This window comes from Ctenopharyngodon idella, chromosome 9, assembly GCF_019924925.1.
Source record: "Ctenopharyngodon idella isolate HZGC_01 chromosome 9, HZGC01, whole genome shotgun sequence".
Taxonomy (NCBI): domain Eukaryota; kingdom Metazoa; phylum Chordata; class Actinopteri; order Cypriniformes; family Xenocyprididae; genus Ctenopharyngodon; species Ctenopharyngodon idella.
In genome coordinates, this window is record NC_067228.1 from 20,045,220 (window position 1) to 20,063,259 (window position 18,040).

At 35.1% G+C, this 18,040-nt stretch overlaps 1 protein-coding gene across 3 annotated transcripts in view; it reads left to right on the forward strand.

The window, feature by feature from the left end:
- sytl5 (synaptotagmin-like 5) overlaps nucleotides 1-16,566 on the forward strand; it is a 28,580-nt gene extending 12,014 nt beyond the window's left edge. Inside the window, exons 5-17 of one of the 3 annotated variants that reach the window (XM_051906768.1) lie at nucleotides 1,301-1,409; nucleotides 1,855-1,969; nucleotides 2,068-2,197; nucleotides 4,168-4,268; nucleotides 4,477-4,554; nucleotides 6,213-6,278; nucleotides 6,444-6,622; nucleotides 8,582-8,684; nucleotides 8,795-8,956; nucleotides 9,060-9,168; nucleotides 10,082-10,214; nucleotides 10,292-10,500; nucleotides 14,239-16,566. In XM_051906768.1, coding sequence (XP_051762728.1) covers nucleotides 1,301-1,409; nucleotides 1,855-1,969; nucleotides 2,068-2,197; nucleotides 4,168-4,268; nucleotides 4,477-4,554; nucleotides 6,213-6,278; nucleotides 6,444-6,622; nucleotides 8,582-8,684; nucleotides 8,795-8,956; nucleotides 9,060-9,168; nucleotides 10,082-10,214; nucleotides 10,292-10,500; nucleotides 14,239-14,381 — 1,637 coding nt within the window. In that variant the 3' untranslated portion in view covers nucleotides 14,382-16,566. The remainder of the gene's footprint in view (nucleotides 1-1,300; nucleotides 1,410-1,854; nucleotides 1,970-2,067; nucleotides 2,198-4,167; nucleotides 4,269-4,476; nucleotides 4,555-6,212; nucleotides 6,279-6,443; nucleotides 6,623-8,581; nucleotides 8,685-8,794; nucleotides 8,957-9,059; nucleotides 9,169-10,081; nucleotides 10,215-10,291; nucleotides 10,501-14,238) is intronic. The other 2 variants (XM_051906769.1, XM_051906770.1) reach the window with 2 other exon arrangements.
- The last annotated feature ends 1,474 nt before the right edge of the window (nucleotides 16,567-18,040 follow it).

Genomic DNA, 18,040 nt, shown 5'->3' on the forward strand with positions numbered 1-18,040 from the left:
ATCAAATGTCTTGGATTAACTGATCACCAGCAAGTGTGATTACCTCTATAAAAGCTGAAGTTCTAGCAGTTTGTGTGTCTGGAGCCTTCAGATGTGTGTTAAAACAATGCCATCAATCTGGGAACAGTTACAAGGCCATTTCAATACAAGTCCATCATTTACAGTGAGGAAGATTATTCACAAGGGGAAGACATTCAAAACAGACACCAATCTTCCCATGAGTGGATGTCCCAGCAAATTCACCCCAAGATCAGACAGTGTAATGCTCAGAGAAATTGCAGACAGCCCAAGAGCTACACCTCAGACTCTACAGGTCTCAGGTAACATGTTAAATGATAAAGATTAAGACAGTACCATTAGAAAAAGACGGGTCAAGTATGGCATGTTTGGAAGGGTTTCCAGGAGAAAGCCTCCCAAACTCTCTAAAAAAAAAAAACATGGCAGCATGGCTTAGGTTTGCAAAGTTGCTTCTGAACAAACCATAAGGCTTCCAGAACAATGTCCTTTGGACAGATGAGACCAAAGTGGAGATGTTTGGCCATAATGTACAGCGCCAAGTTTAGTGAAAATCAAAAGAGCATATCAGCACAAACACCTCATAACAAAAGTCAAGCATGTGGGTATAGGGCTGATGATTTTGGGCTTGTTTTGTAGCCATGGGCCCAAATGTGAGGCCATCCATCCGACAGCTAAAGCTTGGCCAAAACTGGGTCATGCAACTGGACAATGATCTGAAGATTACCAGCAAATCTACAACAGAATGGCTGAAAAAGAAAAGAATCAAGGTGTTGCAATGGCCCTGTCGAAGTCCAGACCTCAACCCGACTGGAAAGCTGTGGCGAGAGCTGTGCATTAACAAATGTCCACAAATCTCAATAAACTGGAGCAACATTGTAAAGAAGAATGGGCCAAAATTCCTCCAGAATAATGTGAGAGACTGATGAAGTCATACAGAAAATGATTACTTCAAGTTATTGCTGCTAAAAGTGGATCTACAGGCAATTGAATCAGGGTGTCCTAACTTTGTAACACATGGTTTTTCCATCTTGGCTTTATTTCTGCTAAATAAATAATGCTGTGTTCAAATACCCAAATTGAATTACCTAAATATTTTGGTTTTCAGCTAAATGAAAACTTTAATTTGGTTTCAGTAAAAAAATTGTATTTTTTGATGCATCACTATTGAGTAATACACAGATTTTGTCCCTCAAATTTTCCAACATGGTCAAAGAACTGTGTGTATTTAGCTTAACGGCTTAAATTCATTTCTTATTATGAATATTTGTTTTTATTTATGGAGATGGAGGCTCTGCTCACAGACCATCAGAGATGGAGAGATCATCCACACCACAGTATGAGAGATCGCCTACTCCTCAATTCCAGAAAGGCGCAGGGAAAAACAGGAAAGGGTGAGGGGCATCATTTACAGTCCATTGAACTTGACTTGGCTATGCTTAGAATCACTTACTGTGATACATTTCCTGCAGTTAATAGTATTTATGCTGTGCAACGTATGCTTTTTTCTTTATGCATGGAATAATGGGATGACCTACTATAATTGCTAAAATGTAACACTGTAAACACCGTATCCGATAAAACAATGCTTGACCATTAGCAATGTGACAAATGAACCAGGAGTAATATTAGCAATAATTTTGAACAATAATTAAACACGCATTGTAATGAGGTCAACAACAATGTAGCATACCACTGTTTGAGATGATTGCATACTGTTTCACATATTAAATATTCACATAAAATGTATGTATATTCTTTAGTGCAGTAAGCTAGTATTTCATTCTGCTCAAGCCTGTGTCTTCTCATTAAGACAGTCTGTGTCTCACTCTCATTAAGTGTCTGTTTTAGGAAGAGAACGGTTGCAGTGGAACCATCAGGGTTACCAACAGTGCCCAATAACATGAGAACACAAATGGTCAAAACACCAACCCAGACAGAGGCAAGAAACAGGGTAACACACGATAACAATTCCATTCCTATATACAGATTAACGTGCATGAGAAGAAAGCTGTGTTTACTGTCTGTGTGTGTGTGTGTGTGTTTGTTCAGCCGGATGGGGCAGAGAGCGTGTCTAGTATACAAAGCAGTGACAGCGTTTCTGAAAAGATGGCGGATGGGCGGAGACAAATAGATTGCAGCACACCCTCTATTGCCATATCCAGAGCCTCCCTCTCATCAGGTATCACCATGGCAACAACTTGACATATGTACTGTTGCTGCCAATGACACCAGTAACAACATTTTCCTGTGAAACTGTCCTTATATCAGTTCACTCTAATATTAAAAACCTAAAAGCATTAAGTGGGATTCAAAAGTCTGAGACCACACTGAAAATGTGTGCTTCAGAATCTAATTTAAACTATATGTAGAAGAAATGGAAATACTGTAATGTAAACAATAATCAGTGTCTATGAATTTGTAAACTTATACTTAGCTCAAAAACAGAATGTCTACCACTTTTTTAATGTTTTATTTGTTATACTATGTAAAACATTTTCTTGAAAAACCAATAAAAAAGAAAGTAAAAGAAATATATGTAGAAATATTCAAGATTCTGCACTGTTTCTATGACACTAACTAAAATGTGACCCAGGACCTAGGTCATAAGGGTCAATTTTTTTAAATTGAGATTTATACATCATCTGAAAGCTGAATAAATAAGCTTTCCATTGATGTATAGTTTGTTAGGACAATATTTGGCTGAGATAAAACTGTTTGAAAATCTGGAATCTGAGGGTGCAAAAAAAATCAAAATATTGAGAAAATCGCCTTTTAAAGTTGTCCAAATTTAGTCCTTAGCAATGCATATTACTTACAAAAAATATTTTTTTGATATATTTACAGTATGAAATTTACAAAATATCTTCATTGAACATGATCTTTTATGTAATATCCTAATGATTTTTGGCATAAAAGAAAAATCGATAATTTTGACCCATACAATGTATTGTTTGCCATTGCTACAAATATACCTGTGCGACTTATGACTGGTTTTGTGGTCCAGGGTCACAAATAAGCATTTTTAGACCAGTGGTAATTGACATTGTTTTTTTCTGAAGTATAAAATATAATGAAATATGTTGATATTTTTGCCTTTACTTGCTTTAACTTATTTTATACTTGTTTTGTCTTATTTTAAATAATTTTAAGTAATCTTGAGGGCCCAATCCCCAGTTGAGAACCACTATTTTAAGCCTGGGATACACTGCACGATTTTTGGCTGTCCCAGACGAAAGATTGCCATCGTGAAACAATCTTGGCGATTTCTGCGATCGTGGCTCTTAATCTGTGGTCCTATGTCGTGCAGTGAGAGAGGTTCACAGACGGCTGTTTTCCTGGTCTTGCGACCAAAGATAGTATCATCGTATCATTTTCTGACAGTGTCAGAAATTCAGCATGATCAACGCACAGTGTGTTTGCTGCTACGACCTACGTCTACTGACCAGCCAATAAAAATGCGTAATGAAATCAACGCGACATGGCGCTAAAACTTAAAACTGCTTACCTCAAGCTCTTTTCCTTTCTTTTTTGCCGCTTCGTTTTTTTTTTCATCACACATAACTACAACTGCCAAAGTGTGATTCAACATTGTCTTTTTGTTAACTACTACCGCATGCTGATGACGTTTTATTCTTCTATAGAAACTTGCATCGTAGCCTACGAGTCAATAGGTGTCATCATCGTACAGTCTACATGCATGTCGTACCCAATAGATCCATTAATAGATCCATGTCGCACAGTGTGATAAAGTAATGATCTTACAGGATTGCTAAAATCGTGCACTGCAGTGTATCCCGGGCTTAAGGCTGTGTTAACATTGTTGTATAGACTGTCAGATGTTCTTGCTTCCATTTAAAGCACAAGATGCTCTTTGGATCTTTCTAAATCATGCTGGAGAACATGACCTTCAGGGTTTACAGAAACATGCCAAATACCAAAACATTCTGAAATTCATGTTAGGTGTTTCAATTCAACTCTTTGTTTAAATGATGGTAATGATATAATTTGTAATGAAAAAAGTAAAAAGTTTATTTAGAAAAATGTTCAGTTGTGGTCTTAGGCTCACTCTATGTCCTTAGAAGTATTACAAAATATAAAATAGTCAGAACCTTGGATAAGAGCAGCATCTCATTTTCTCTGCTTTCACAGATCGCAGTCGCTCTGAGGTGGACCTCAGTAATCCTGGAGAGGGCTTCAGTGAAGATCCCCTGATTAGTCGATGCCGCTCAGTTCCAGGACTGAACGATGGGGTAGATTTCAGCCACAGTCTCCTAAACCACTTCTCACTTGCAATTTTGTTCATATTTTTTTCCTGTGTGCAGGATATGAGATTTCCGGATAGGAAGTTAAAATGATAAGAGACAGCCTTCTGTAATGTGATTTTTATGATATCATATCACTGAGTGAACCAGCGCTGTTCTCAGTGTGATATTGTTGAAGGCAGTGTTTGTGCTCTAGGACTCGGATGAGGACATTGATGCGGTGTTATCAGCACACTATAAAACCAACCGGAGCGTCTGCAGTGCGCAATCAATGGTATGATGATTTAGACAGACACATGCACACACAAACAACATAATCACAAGTGCTTTGCTGCAACGTGTTTTTGCTGGCTTTGTGCAAATGTCTGACTGAAACAAAATATATATCTGTTCCTTTTTCTGTGTTTTGCATGTTTGTACTGTATGTTTAGACTTATATATGTGTGCCTTATATCGGGGGGCCATAAACCCAACATTTTTACCCTCTTTTTCAGATATTAAGTACGCCCTACCCTCTAAAACTCGTTCCAGCTTTTCTGCCTTATGAATATTAGCATTTTCTCCTTCTGGCAAAATATCCAGTTACATGAGATCACTTAATATGTTGACTCACCTGGCAGACCCACGCATGCATGTTTTATCACACAATCTCATGTACACACAAATTAGCTTAGATAAAACACGCAATAACTACTGAAAATGCATCATTGTCGTATTTCCCGGTTCTTGGCCACACATACAGACGCAGGTGGTGCATTAAGACACAACAAAGAGAAATAATTCAGGCAAACATGAAGACAAGTGGCCTCTTTCAAAACCGCTGACATAACTCATAGCTCACACACAGTCTCTAATAGCTAGATGAGTCAGATGTGTTTCTTCTTCATTTAGCACTCTTCATAAGCAAAGAGAAAAAACTAGCCCGGCTTTCACTGACAACAAAACAGTCAAGTTTTCACAGAGTTTTCAAAGGTTGTCATCATTTACTCACCCTCATGTCATTCAAAATCTGAATGATGTTCTTCTGTAGAACACAAAAGAAGATGTTTTGAAGAATGTTCATGCTACTCTTTCTTATGTTATCTTATGTAAATTCAAATATGCCTTGTCAAGATGTATTGTGCAACATTTTACATCTAATGTATGGCTTTAAAAAACCTATATACTACTATTAAGGTGGGGTTTTTTTTTGTTTTTTTGTTCGTCATTTTTGGGGCCAAAAAACTCCAGTACACATTCAGTGTCATTATATGGGAAAGAGAAGCAATGCACTGAATGAATTTTTAACTAAACTAAACCAAAATTTCATTTTGGTTTTCATTTTTGATTTCATTGGTTTCAAACTAAACCAAAGTTTTCATTTAGCCCGAAACCGAAACTAAAAATTATGTTTGGGTAAATAAATTTTGGAAACTGGGCAATTGAATATGGTATGCTGTTTGGGGATTTATGTTCTCAGGTGATAAATTAGACCAGTCATAGTAAAGCTCTCAATATTTCAGTCACCCTATTCGGTGACTGAGAAATGCTAATTAAATGCTGTTTTTCAGTTTTGTCGCCTCAAAACTATTACCGCCGATACCAAAAATTCAGCTGAATATTTTTGGTTGCCGAAACGTGCATCGCTAGAAAATAGCTGTGTGAATGTTCTGCTAAACATCTATTTTTATGGAAGAAAGAAGAACAAAAGGGTTTGAAATGACATAAGGGTTAGCAAATATGACACAATGTTCATTTTTGGGAGAACTGTCAATTTAAACAGCTACAAATAATCAAATGTGAAAAAGTTCCATCTTGGCTCTAGCAGTCTGTGTTCTGTCACCTTATATATAGTAGGTTCTTATTCTACTTCTCTGCTCTCTGTTTTTTTCCTGGCTTGCCTTGATGCTGGCAATCTTCTCTCCTCTCTGTCTTTCTCCTGTCTTATTCTAGTCTTCCACACCTGCCTCGGAGAGAAAGTGGGGTTTCCTTAATGTACCTGACTCAGATGCTGACACTGTGAGTGTTCAGTGTGTGTTTGAGTACAGATGTGTGTCTGTCTGTTGCTGTGTTCGCTTCAGTTTCTCTCTCTTGCCTTTCTGTATTAGTGAAGAGATATACATGCACTTTAACACAAGCTTGTGAAAGATGCACACCCAAAGACTCTCCCTATATTGTTTCCAGACCAGCATCAACAGTATGATGAGCGTGTACAGTGAGACGGGGGACTATGGCAATGTGCGGGTTTCCGGGGAGATCCTGCTCAACATCTCTTACAGCTATAAAACAGGGGCACTCAACGTGCTCGTCCGCGAGTGCCGCTGCCTAGCAACCGGGGATGAGAGGAGACAGCGCACGGATGCGTAAGGGCACACACACATACACAGCTATACACTTCACTTCGAGCCCTGGTAGAGCATCCCTGTGCTGCATGTATTTGTTTGTTGTTGTTGTTGTTGTTGTTGTATTTAAAGGGATTGTTCAATGTAATAATGTTAAATGTAAATTCGGTCCCACTTTATATTAAGTGGCCTTAACTACTATGTACTTACATTTAAATTAATCATTTGATACAATGCACTTATTGTGTACATACATGTTTTTACATTGTACTTATATTTTAAAAAAACCTGCATGTAATTACATCTGTAATTAATTTCTGTAATTACATTTATAATAACATTGTTGACCTATCCCTTACACCTTACCCCTACCCTTAAACCTACCCACACAACCAAATCTGTCCCTAACCTTACCCATATCCCACTTCAATAGCAGCAAAAGTGTTTTGCAATTCAATATGAACCCAATAAGTACGTTGTACTTATTTTTTGATGTAAGTACATAGTAGTTAAGGTGACCTAATATAAAGTGGGACCATAAATTCTGTCTTTTTTTTTTTTTTTTTTTTTTTTTTTTTTACTGCATGTTAGTATTGTTTATACAATATTGTTATATTTATTAATATTTTGAATTAGTTTTTATTTTTATATTTTTAGTTTTCATTTTCATTTTAGTTTGTTATAATCATTTTGTGCTTTTTAAAATTTTTTACTAGTTTTATAAATATTTATTTTTTGGCTATAATTTATTTTTTATTTAGTAATTTTAGTACTCAACATTTTATTTCAGTCTAATTGTCAGTTTTTCATCAAATAATTATTTTATTTTATTTAAACTTTTATTTCAATTTTTAATAGTTGATTTTCAGGATGATTTTCAATAATTTAATTTTTAGTCTATTGCATGGCTTTAGAAAATATGTATTATAATTTTTTTTCCCCCCAAAATGCGTTATGCTAAGCAGGTCCTTGTTTAACTAATAAAAAGTGTATATGTACCAAAGATGTTATCAATGTCTATTGACCAACACCATTGAAGGTGTTGAATGGTACAGAAATCTAACTCTGTCCAGCATCCACATATATTCTCTTCTAAATAAATTGCCGAGCCCAAAACTTTTTTCTCTTTTTTTTTAATTAATAATGAACCAAATGAATTAACTCAATAACTATGAGCTTAATCACAAATTGTAGATGTTTAAATATTGAACCAATTGGCAGCTCTAATTTCATTTCATCAATTGTCTTAAAGGGTTAATTGACCCAAAAATGATAATAATGTCATTTATTGCTTACCCTCATGTCATTCTACACCCGTAAGACCTTCGTTCATCTTCAGAACACAAATTAAGATATTTTTGATTAAATCCGATGGCTCAGTGAGGCCTGCATTCACTGCAATGACATTTCCTCTCTCAAGATCCATAAAACTACTAAAAACATATTTAAAACAGTTCATGCGAGTTCAGTAGTTCTACGGAGCTTTACGAATCGAATCAGTGACTCGGATCTCCTATCAAATGGCTAAACTGCTGAAATCACGTGACTTTGGCACTCCGAACCACTGATTCGATTCGCAAAGCTCCGAAGCAGTGTTTTGAAATCGGCCCATCATATTGTTGAAAAGTCGTTATTTTGTTTTTTTGGCGCACAAAAATATTCTCGTTGCTTTATAATATTAAGGTAGAACCACTGAACTGTTTTAAATATGTTTTTAGTACCTTTATGGATCTTGAGAGAGGAAATGTCATTGCTGTGAATGCAGGCCTCACTGAGCCATCAGATTTATTTAAAAATATCTTAATTTGTGTTCCGAAGATGAATGAAGGCCTTATGGGTGTGAAACGACATGAGGATGAGTAATAAATGACATTATTTTCATTTTTTGGTGAACTAACCCTTTAAGTTGTTTATTTGTTGTCTAAGATATCAAGTAAAAAAATTGGTATTTTGTGTGTGTGTGTGTGTGTGTGTTTGCAGCTATGTTAAAACATATCTTCTGCCAGACAAGTCCCGTCAAAGCAAGCGGAAAACCAGCATCAAAAGCAACACCACTAACCCAGTGTTCAATGAAAATCTGAGGGTAAGAGGAGGTTCCTGTCTGCCTTACAAGGTTTCGCATTGAGATTTATGAGATATCGCAAATGAGATATTGATTTAAAGGCTCTTTTCTGTTTCTGTCCCTTTGAATAGTATGTAGTCAGTCACTCTCAGCTGGAGACTCGCACACTGCAGGTTTCTGTGTGGCATCATGATCGTTTTGGACACAACAACTTCCTGGGGGAGACGGAGCTGACCTTTGACTCCTGGGAGTTTGACACGCAGATAGAGGAGTGGTTCGCTCTACAGCCTAGGGTGAGCTGAACACACACACACACAAACAGACACAGTGAGGGAGAAAATGAAATGTGTTGACATGGATAAGTGTGATACTGAAATGTGTGTGTGCCTCTGTCAGAGTGAGTCTTATGTGGACTCAGTGATGCACTATAAAGGGGAACTTACAGTGGTTTTGAAGTACATTCCTGCAGAGAGAAATGTCTCACTGCCTCTGGACCAAGTGCAAGGTATGATTTAGAAATTATATAATTTCTTCACCTTTTCATTGTTGTTAAAACCTATGACCTACTGTAATGACCAAAAGTGGGGATATTTGTTTTTAATGACCCTAAAGTTTGATTAAACCATCAAATTACGAGGAAAATATTTTATATTTTCTAAATATTTTAAATATGTGGGAAGAACAAAACAAATGGCTGAAAAAGGCAAATTACTGAATAGAAAAACAAAAAACACACAGGAAAAAAAAGCAAACACTGACTACAACATAATTAGTTATTAGTATTTTGTTGACTTTTGTTTTTGTATGTGTTCATAATTTATTTTTATGACAGTATGGCAAAAAAATTATTTCTGCACAATTTGCCATGTTTAATTGTGTTATCACAAATAAAACAAATATCTCTAAGCACAACTACGCAATATGCTTACAAAATCTTTAACACTTTTTGAATAATATTTGAATAAAGGGTGAAGATGTCAATTTTCCTAGGCTGGACATCACTTATGAATTTAATATTAAAGTGTCAATAATTTTTATGGAATGGTCTTGAATTATTGTTGCCTCAAAACCACAAACAGCCTAGTTAGGTTAGGTTACAATAAACTATATTACTAAGTGGAAAAAGTAATTATTGCGATTATTAATAGTATTATATTTAATTATTTATTGAAAATTTGTGTCTTCTATCACATTGCTTTGCTGCCTGTAAAACACTTTGTGTCATACCATAAATTCTATTAAAAAAAGTATATTTGTACAGCAAAAAAAAAAAAAAAAAAAAATGCTCTAATGCTTTAAACATTGTAACGGGACCCATTTGTTTAACGTGCCATCAACAAAGCTTTTGTTTGAGCTCCAAGAAGCTCTCTGTATATATTACTGGAGTGTTTAATCAAGCTCTCTTCTGTTTTTTTTAGTGAAAAAAGGATTTCTGAAGGGAAAGAAGAAGACCATCACACTTCCTAAAGGAGGAATGGTGGAGCTGCTGGTTAAAGAGGCAAAAAACCTGACGGCCGTCAAAGGAGGGTCCTCTGACCCATTCGTCAAAGGGTGAGCTGACTTCCTCTGATTTATCTTTCATATACACTTCGCAGACTCACACTCCTGGTTTTCTGCTTGTGTATCAGATACCTACTGCCTGATGACAAGAAAAGCACAAAGCACAAGACCGCGGTGGTGAAACGTACCGTAAGCCCACGCTGGAATCACACCTTCACATACTGCGGCCTGCAGCACAGCGATTTGGACAGCGTGTGTCTGGAGCTGACGGTGTGGGACAGAGAACCGCTCGCCAGCAACGTCTTCCTGGGTGGTGTGCGGCTCGGGGCAGGGACAGGTCCGTCTTTCTTTAGCTTATCCTTTTTCAGTTCAATCTCTACTTTTGTATCAGAAATCCAGAGTATGTATTTCAAGATTTGCATACATGCTAAATTCAGTATTTTATGCAAACAATGGGTATATTAAATAGTGTTTTGAATTATTAAAATTTTGAATTAGCTTTTATTTTTATATTTTCAGTTTTCCTTCTAATAAAAGATTGTCATTTCGTCATGCTTTTCTCAGTTTTTTTTTTTTTTTTTTAATATTTCTTCAGTATAGCTCAATTTTAGTAATTTTAGTACTTCAACTTGTACTAATATCTAATATAATCAGGGTATCTTCCGTTCATTCGTTTTTTGATTTAATATTGAAATCAGAAAAATGAGAAAACGGTACGTTTTTCATTTTCAAAAAGAAAACGAAAAAACAAAAAATTGGCTTGATTTTTCGTTTTTTCGTTCTGGGGTTGGAAACGAATAATCAGCTTGAATATTCAATCTCTACATGTGGGCGGGAATAAAACGCATCTTTCCGCTGATTGGTCAACCAGACATCAAACCATGTCGTCATCAGTTGTTCATCGGTTCCGCTCAACAGAATAAAAGTCCCTCGCTCTACAGCTGTACGGATTCTTAACGCGTTTATGCTACATTTAATCTCTTTCTCATCAAACAACCAGACTAGTGAATGGCTTGACACAGATCGTACTGGTGCAGAGTCAGGGCTTAATTATGTGTAGACATAAATTCATCTACACGTGCAATATTAGTTTCTCTCATAAATATTAATTTACTTTGCAGCTGCACACAACTACCCCCTAGCCTACAACGTCGGCACACTGTCTGTTTTATTTAACTGGCCAACTATAGAAATCTGCGTAGCGAAGCTGCTCGACGCACTGGGCAGCACAGAGCGAATGTACAATACATTGAAGTAAAGCGCAAAGTACCAGTATCGATTTAAGTGTAAATATGCAGCAGTCATAACTTTTGTTTTAGACAGGTTATAGGTTAAATAGGTTATAGAGATCCACTTGATATTTATTCCTGAATGAATCAGTGTTTTGAAAGAATCGGTTGAATAAATGACTCATTCATTAACACAGTGACTTGCTGCCACCTACTGGCGACATTAATTTCATAATCCAAATATCGTTTCATTTTATTATTAATTTAATATTTCTGTATTCAAAATGTTGTTTAAAACATTAATCTCATTACATTATGCAATTGTAATTGCTACGCATTTACTGCCCTCTCTGAGCAACACTATCAAACATCTCATAGATCTAAAAGCAACTTCAGATGCTGCTTCTTTGACACCTCCGCGAGCCTTTGGTTGATACTGATTTAATTGGTAACAACCTATAGCGTCATATTATTCTAATTTAATTGACTAAATTTAAGAATTTAATATTAAAGATAGCATACCTAAAATTAGGAAAAAATCCTATATAAATATAAAAAAAAAAAAAAATCCCCTGAAAATCAATTGCACCTTATGGTAAAGTTAATTTCTGACACTGACAGATGGCAAAAAAAAATAGGCTATAAAAATACTCTTCATCTCTTTATTGTTAGTGTTATTTCAGGGTTTTGATATCTTATAACTGAGAGAGCACTATAATGGCTATAACTATATGGCTATAACACTATATTTATTTAACATTACCCCTAAAATTGAATTCGGCTAAGTTTTTTTTATTTTTTTATTTTTTTTTTTTTTTAAATGTGTGATAGCCTATTTCAAATTGGCATCTCAAACGAGTCCACCTCTGTCATCAAATCATGATGTCCAATCTCTGAACTAATAGCACTGCTTCAAGGAACTAATAACATGTAATATCTTTTCATATCTGTCTCATTTCAAATTCATCCCATGTCCAAAACAAAAGTTTTGACTGCTGCATATTTACACTTAAATTGCGCTTTATGTACATTCGCTCCGCGCTGCCCAGTGCGTCGAGCAGCTTTGCCACACAGATTTTTATAGTTGGTCAGTTAAATAAAACAGGCAGTGTGCCAACGTTGTAGGCTAGGGGGTAGTTTATGTCCAGCTGCAAAGTAAACTGATATTTATGAGAAAGAGATCAAATGTAGTTGCAATAAATGTGTTAAGAATCCGTACAGCTGTAGAGCGAGGGACTTTTATTCTGTTGAGCGGAACCGATGAAGAACTGATGACGACATGGTTTGATGTCTGGTTGACCAATCAGTGGAAAGAGGTGTTTCATTCCCGCCCACATGTAGAGATTGAATATTCAAACTGATCATTCGTTTCCAACCCCAGAACGAAAAAACGAAAAATCAAGCCAATTTTTTTTTGTTTTTTCGTTTTCTTTTTAAACATGAAAAACGAAAAAAAGTACCGTTTTCTGATTTCAATATTAAATCAAAAAACGAATGAACAGAAGATACCCTGATTTAATATCTATATTTTATTGTATTTTAGCTTTATTCAATAGTTTTAGTTAACAATAACAACACTGGAAAGTCAGTCACAAAATACTCAAGTTCTCTCAGGAATAAGAGTCGAACGAATCAAAGCACAACCTGAAACATGATTTTTCATTCACTAATGGAAGTCCATTTCGTCTACCATAGCATTCTATCCCCGCTGGATGCTTGCTGATAATTATATATTTCAAATTATATTTCCCACATTAGTAGGACAGATTTGTACAGATTTGATATAGCGCTTTACTGTGCAATGTTCTCTTACTCAAATTAAGATAATCATTCAGTCCCAAATGTTCTTGAATATAATTTCCACTGTAATGTTCTTTCTAAATGTCTCCTAAATCAATCATCAATGATGCATGAAGCATTACTTCGTGCAACACATTTTGTATTCATGCTAAACTAATGTACTGTTACAAATGTTTTATTCATATCTTCACTCACTCATGATTAAGTCATTTGATTCTCATTGATGATTGTGTTAAAGGGGCCTTTTCCAATATTTATAATTCGAAATATTACTAAAGGTTTCTTGCACTAAAATCAGTTTACATGACTAATTTCCACCCTCTGTGACCCTTGTTTTTTTTTTCTGCTGTACCTTTAAGACTTTTATAAGTAAATGACCCCTATTAGGATTGGCTATTCTTGTCACATGTAAAATGACTAACAGCACCCCTACTAAATTGCTGACAAAGCACTGATATGTAAATGTGGACAATGATATGTTTCTTGTGCTAATAGTTCAAACATAACTGTGACATGTTCTGTATTTGCAGCTTAGCTATATACACACTTGTATTATAAGGATACTTTTCTTTATCAAGGATGTGCTCCAATTTTTGGAGCAATATAAAAGTCTTTACTATTTCAAATAAATGTTGTTCTTTTGAAATGTATTTTTGATCAAATAAATGCAGGCTTGGTGAACATAACAGACTCATTTCAAACACTAAAAAACTTCCCAACTAGTGTAAATTTATTCATTCATTTTGTTTTTGAAGAGATATTTTGTTTTGTAAAATGTTTCAAAAATGCATTTTATTTTAATTATTTTCTGTTATATACTAAATGGGCTCTTTGGTGTGAATTACCTGAAAAAAAAAAAAAAATGTTGACCACTAACAGCCAAAAAATTGTCACCTAGCTAGCTAAAATAATAGTACATTTCATTTCTTTAAACAACCTTTGAAATTATTCCACTGTGGGTGTCTGAGAGTTGAGCAGCACAGCTAAGATCTCTCTGTTTTGATCTTACATACAGAGCAATTAAATGACCTGTTTGTGTCCTGTAGGTCTGAGTTATGGAAAAGAAGTAGATTGGAATGATTCCTACGGTGAGGAGCAGCGGCTATGGCAACGCATGATTGACAACCCTGAAGTCCCACAAGAGTGCACACTGATGCTGCGATCCAGCATGGCCAAGAGGAAGACATAGAGAGAATGCGGGACAGTTTCCTTGGCAATACGCATCAAATCTGATCACCTCTAGACACTTTAAAGTGCTCTTTATGTTCTTTTGCAGTACTCGCAACTACCCAGATTCTCATTCCAATGTGCACATGCTCTCTAAATCCTCAAAACACATCTATGGCATACATATGCACACACATATAGGCCTCTATGGTCCCATTTACACCTGGTATTAACATGTTTCTCAATTGTGATCGCATGGGATTAGCAGGAACTCTAATTTTATGACTACATATATATCACTTATGTCAGTGCGGTACTTCAAGTTGATAAGGAAGGGAAGAGCAAAAAATGGTACACAGTCTCTCCCAAATATATTTAAATTTTAATCTAAGCATTTTAAAAATGTATGAAATTTAAAAGTAAAGTTTCAAATGGCATTCACAGTTATCTTAGTTGAGTAACTGTATTAAGCAAACCTCTTAAGAGTGTGCTTCAAATCATCTTAATATCAGGCTTACTGAAGAATTTTTTTATTTGGACAGTTAATTTTTAAGCTGCATAAAGTTTTACTTTTTTGCAGCAGAAGAACATTGGCAGGTATAGGTGGTCTTTCGCTGACCTGACTTCATTTACCATTGAATGTGATTGAACAGCAGAGACAAACCAGGTGTAAATTTTGCGACACACTAGGACACCAACCCAGGTGTAATTATATTTATGTAACATTTCATTTTACAGTGTCCTTATTACACGTTACATGTATTTACTGTAGTAATAACAGTAAATTATGTGTTACATGCAACTAACCTAAACCTATAGTAAGTGTGATAAAATTACCCAGTACTAAAAGGGTTAGTTCATCAAAAAATGAAAATAATGTAATTTATTTATCACCTTCATGTCGTTCCACACCCGTAAGACCTTCATTCATCTTCGGAACACAAATTAAGATATTTTTGATGAAATCCGATGGCTCAGTGTGGCCTGCATTCACAGCAACGACATTTCCTCTCTCAAGATCCATTAATGTAATAAAAACATACTTAAATCACTATATAAGTCGTTTTGTTTTTTTGGTGCACCAAAAATATTCTCGTCGCTTTATAATATTAATATTGAGCCACTGTACTCACATGAACTGATTTAAATATGTTTTTAGTACATTAATGGATCTTGAGAGAGGAAATGTCATTGCTGGCTATAGAGGCCTCACTGAGCCATCGGATTTCAAGCCAAGGTTTTACGGGTGTGGAACGGCATGAGGGTGAGTAATAAATGACATTATTTTCATTTTTGGGTGAACTAACCCTTTAAATGTAAAATGACATTGTAACAAGGACACCTTGAACTAAAGTATAACCTTATATTTCAAAACACTCACATTGGTCATAACTGTGAATCGCACATGAGTACTATTTTAAAAAGAGCACAGTGAACATTATCAAAAATCAAAGGTCACAGCTGTCCTTAAAAGAACAAAGCACAAAGCACTTCCTCCATACACACACACACACACACACACACACACACACACACACACACACACACACACAAGAAAAAAATGAATCCAATTTGCACAAATATCACCTGCACATAATGCTTGCACACGTGGCAGACTAATTGAGAACAATGTGATCAATCCTTTCTATGAGCACATTAATATAGACATGCACAAAAGATATTACGATAATCATGTCAGATCTGTCAAGACTGTATTACACAAATTTTGGCTTAAGAGAGACTGATGCTGTCAGTTAAATTTCATAGCTAGTTTTACCACAGTTAGAATGTGAAAATAGGTGTGTGACATGAAGAATATCTGGGAACAATGTGGTTCATTACCTTCAACTAGATTTACAGTTCCTCTAAAAAATTCCAGTGTTTTTGGTAAAATGATAGTTATAAACCCAAATGTAAAGTAGATAAAGTAGATTACAATTCTATTAAGACATCATTAAGCCTGTTTTCTAAAGACTAGTCACAATTCAGCATGCAAATAATACAATGACATCAATGTTGTTAGGTAGATTCCCCCCGTCACTGTTGTATCGCACAGGAACGACTCATCCCAAAGGAGAAAGTAGTTTAGCATTAAAGAAATTACACACTGCACAAATGCATGATGTTTATCATAACCAAAAATACAAAGAAACCCTAAGAATATAATTTTCTATAAAAATGTAAGTGGTTTGAGGTTCTATTTGGATCTATTTGGATAGAAAAAGAAAAAAGAGGGATTGTAATACACAAAATGTCACTAAAAACACATACATATACAAACATATTGTATAAGCACAATGCCTACAGCCCCTATATTGAGTTTTGAGGCTAGTTTAATTCCCCAGTTGATCCATTTGACCCGTCATGTCACTGTGAGGTCTCCATGAATGTGTACACCCTCTTTATATCTAATACTCTTGTTAGCATCAGTCAAGTGCATAGACCTTATATCACACCTTATAATAAATGAGAGATTTTGTGGCATGTATAAGGCTTTATCAATGTTGATGTTTGACATCCAAGTGTTCACATGTCTGATATTGTCTGAAGCTGTTTGATTCACAGCATGTTCAGTGTACGTGTGCTGTTTCCACTCTCTCATCAGGAAGACAGTGTTTAGGACTGTTCTGTACTGTACTTTATCATGTTCAGAAAGAGAATAAACTATTATTAAGCAACTTTTGCTGCTTCATTTCTCCTTTTTCAATATCTTAATCGCTATTCTTAACCGTTCTCTCACTCTCTCTCTCTACATACATAGCTGTATTTATATATTATTTGAAAAAAGTTTTCTGCTCACCAAGGCTGCATTTATTTGATCAAACATTCAGTAAAAACAGAATTGTGAAATATTTTAAAAAGAAATTTATTTCTGTGATGGCAAAGCTGAATTTTTAGCATCATTAAAGTGTCGATCCTTCAGAAATTATTCTAATATGCTGATTTGGTGTTAAAGAAATATTTCTTGTTATTATCAATGTTGAAAACAGTTGTGCTGCTTTAATATTCATAGAAAACTTTTTCAGGATTCTTTGATGAATAGAAAGTTCAAAAGAACAGCATTTATTTGAAATAGAAGTCTTGTAACAAATGTCTGTACTCACATTTGGTGGGTTTTTTTTTTTTGTTTTTGTTTTTTTTTACAAATATTATTTTGTGACAAAATGGCCCAACTTTCTGGTTAAAAAGGTCACAATATTGCTCTCTTGACTTGACACAAGTCTTTGTAATAATTTCTTTGTGATAATTTTTTACATGAACATTTTTTACATGGCATCCACTGACTTTCACAAAAAAAAAAAAATTACAAATATATTTTATATACAGTTGCAAGAAAACTATGTGAACCACTTGCAGAATTTGTGAAAATGTGAAAAATGTTAACAAAACAAGAGAGATCATACAAAATGTTTTACAAATATTTTTCATTTAGTACTGTCCCGAGTAAGATATTTTACATAAAAGATGTTTACATATAATCCATAAGACAAAAAAATAGCTGAGTTTATTAAAATTACCCCATTCAAAACCCCATCTGCAGGACCTGGATGATTTTTCTGAAGAACAGAGCTCAGTTTAACTGTTCAAGACACTGTAACTGTGTTTAACTGTTCAACAAACAAGAGACTCATGAACAACCATCACACAACAAAAAACAGTCGTAGATCATCCAGGTAACCA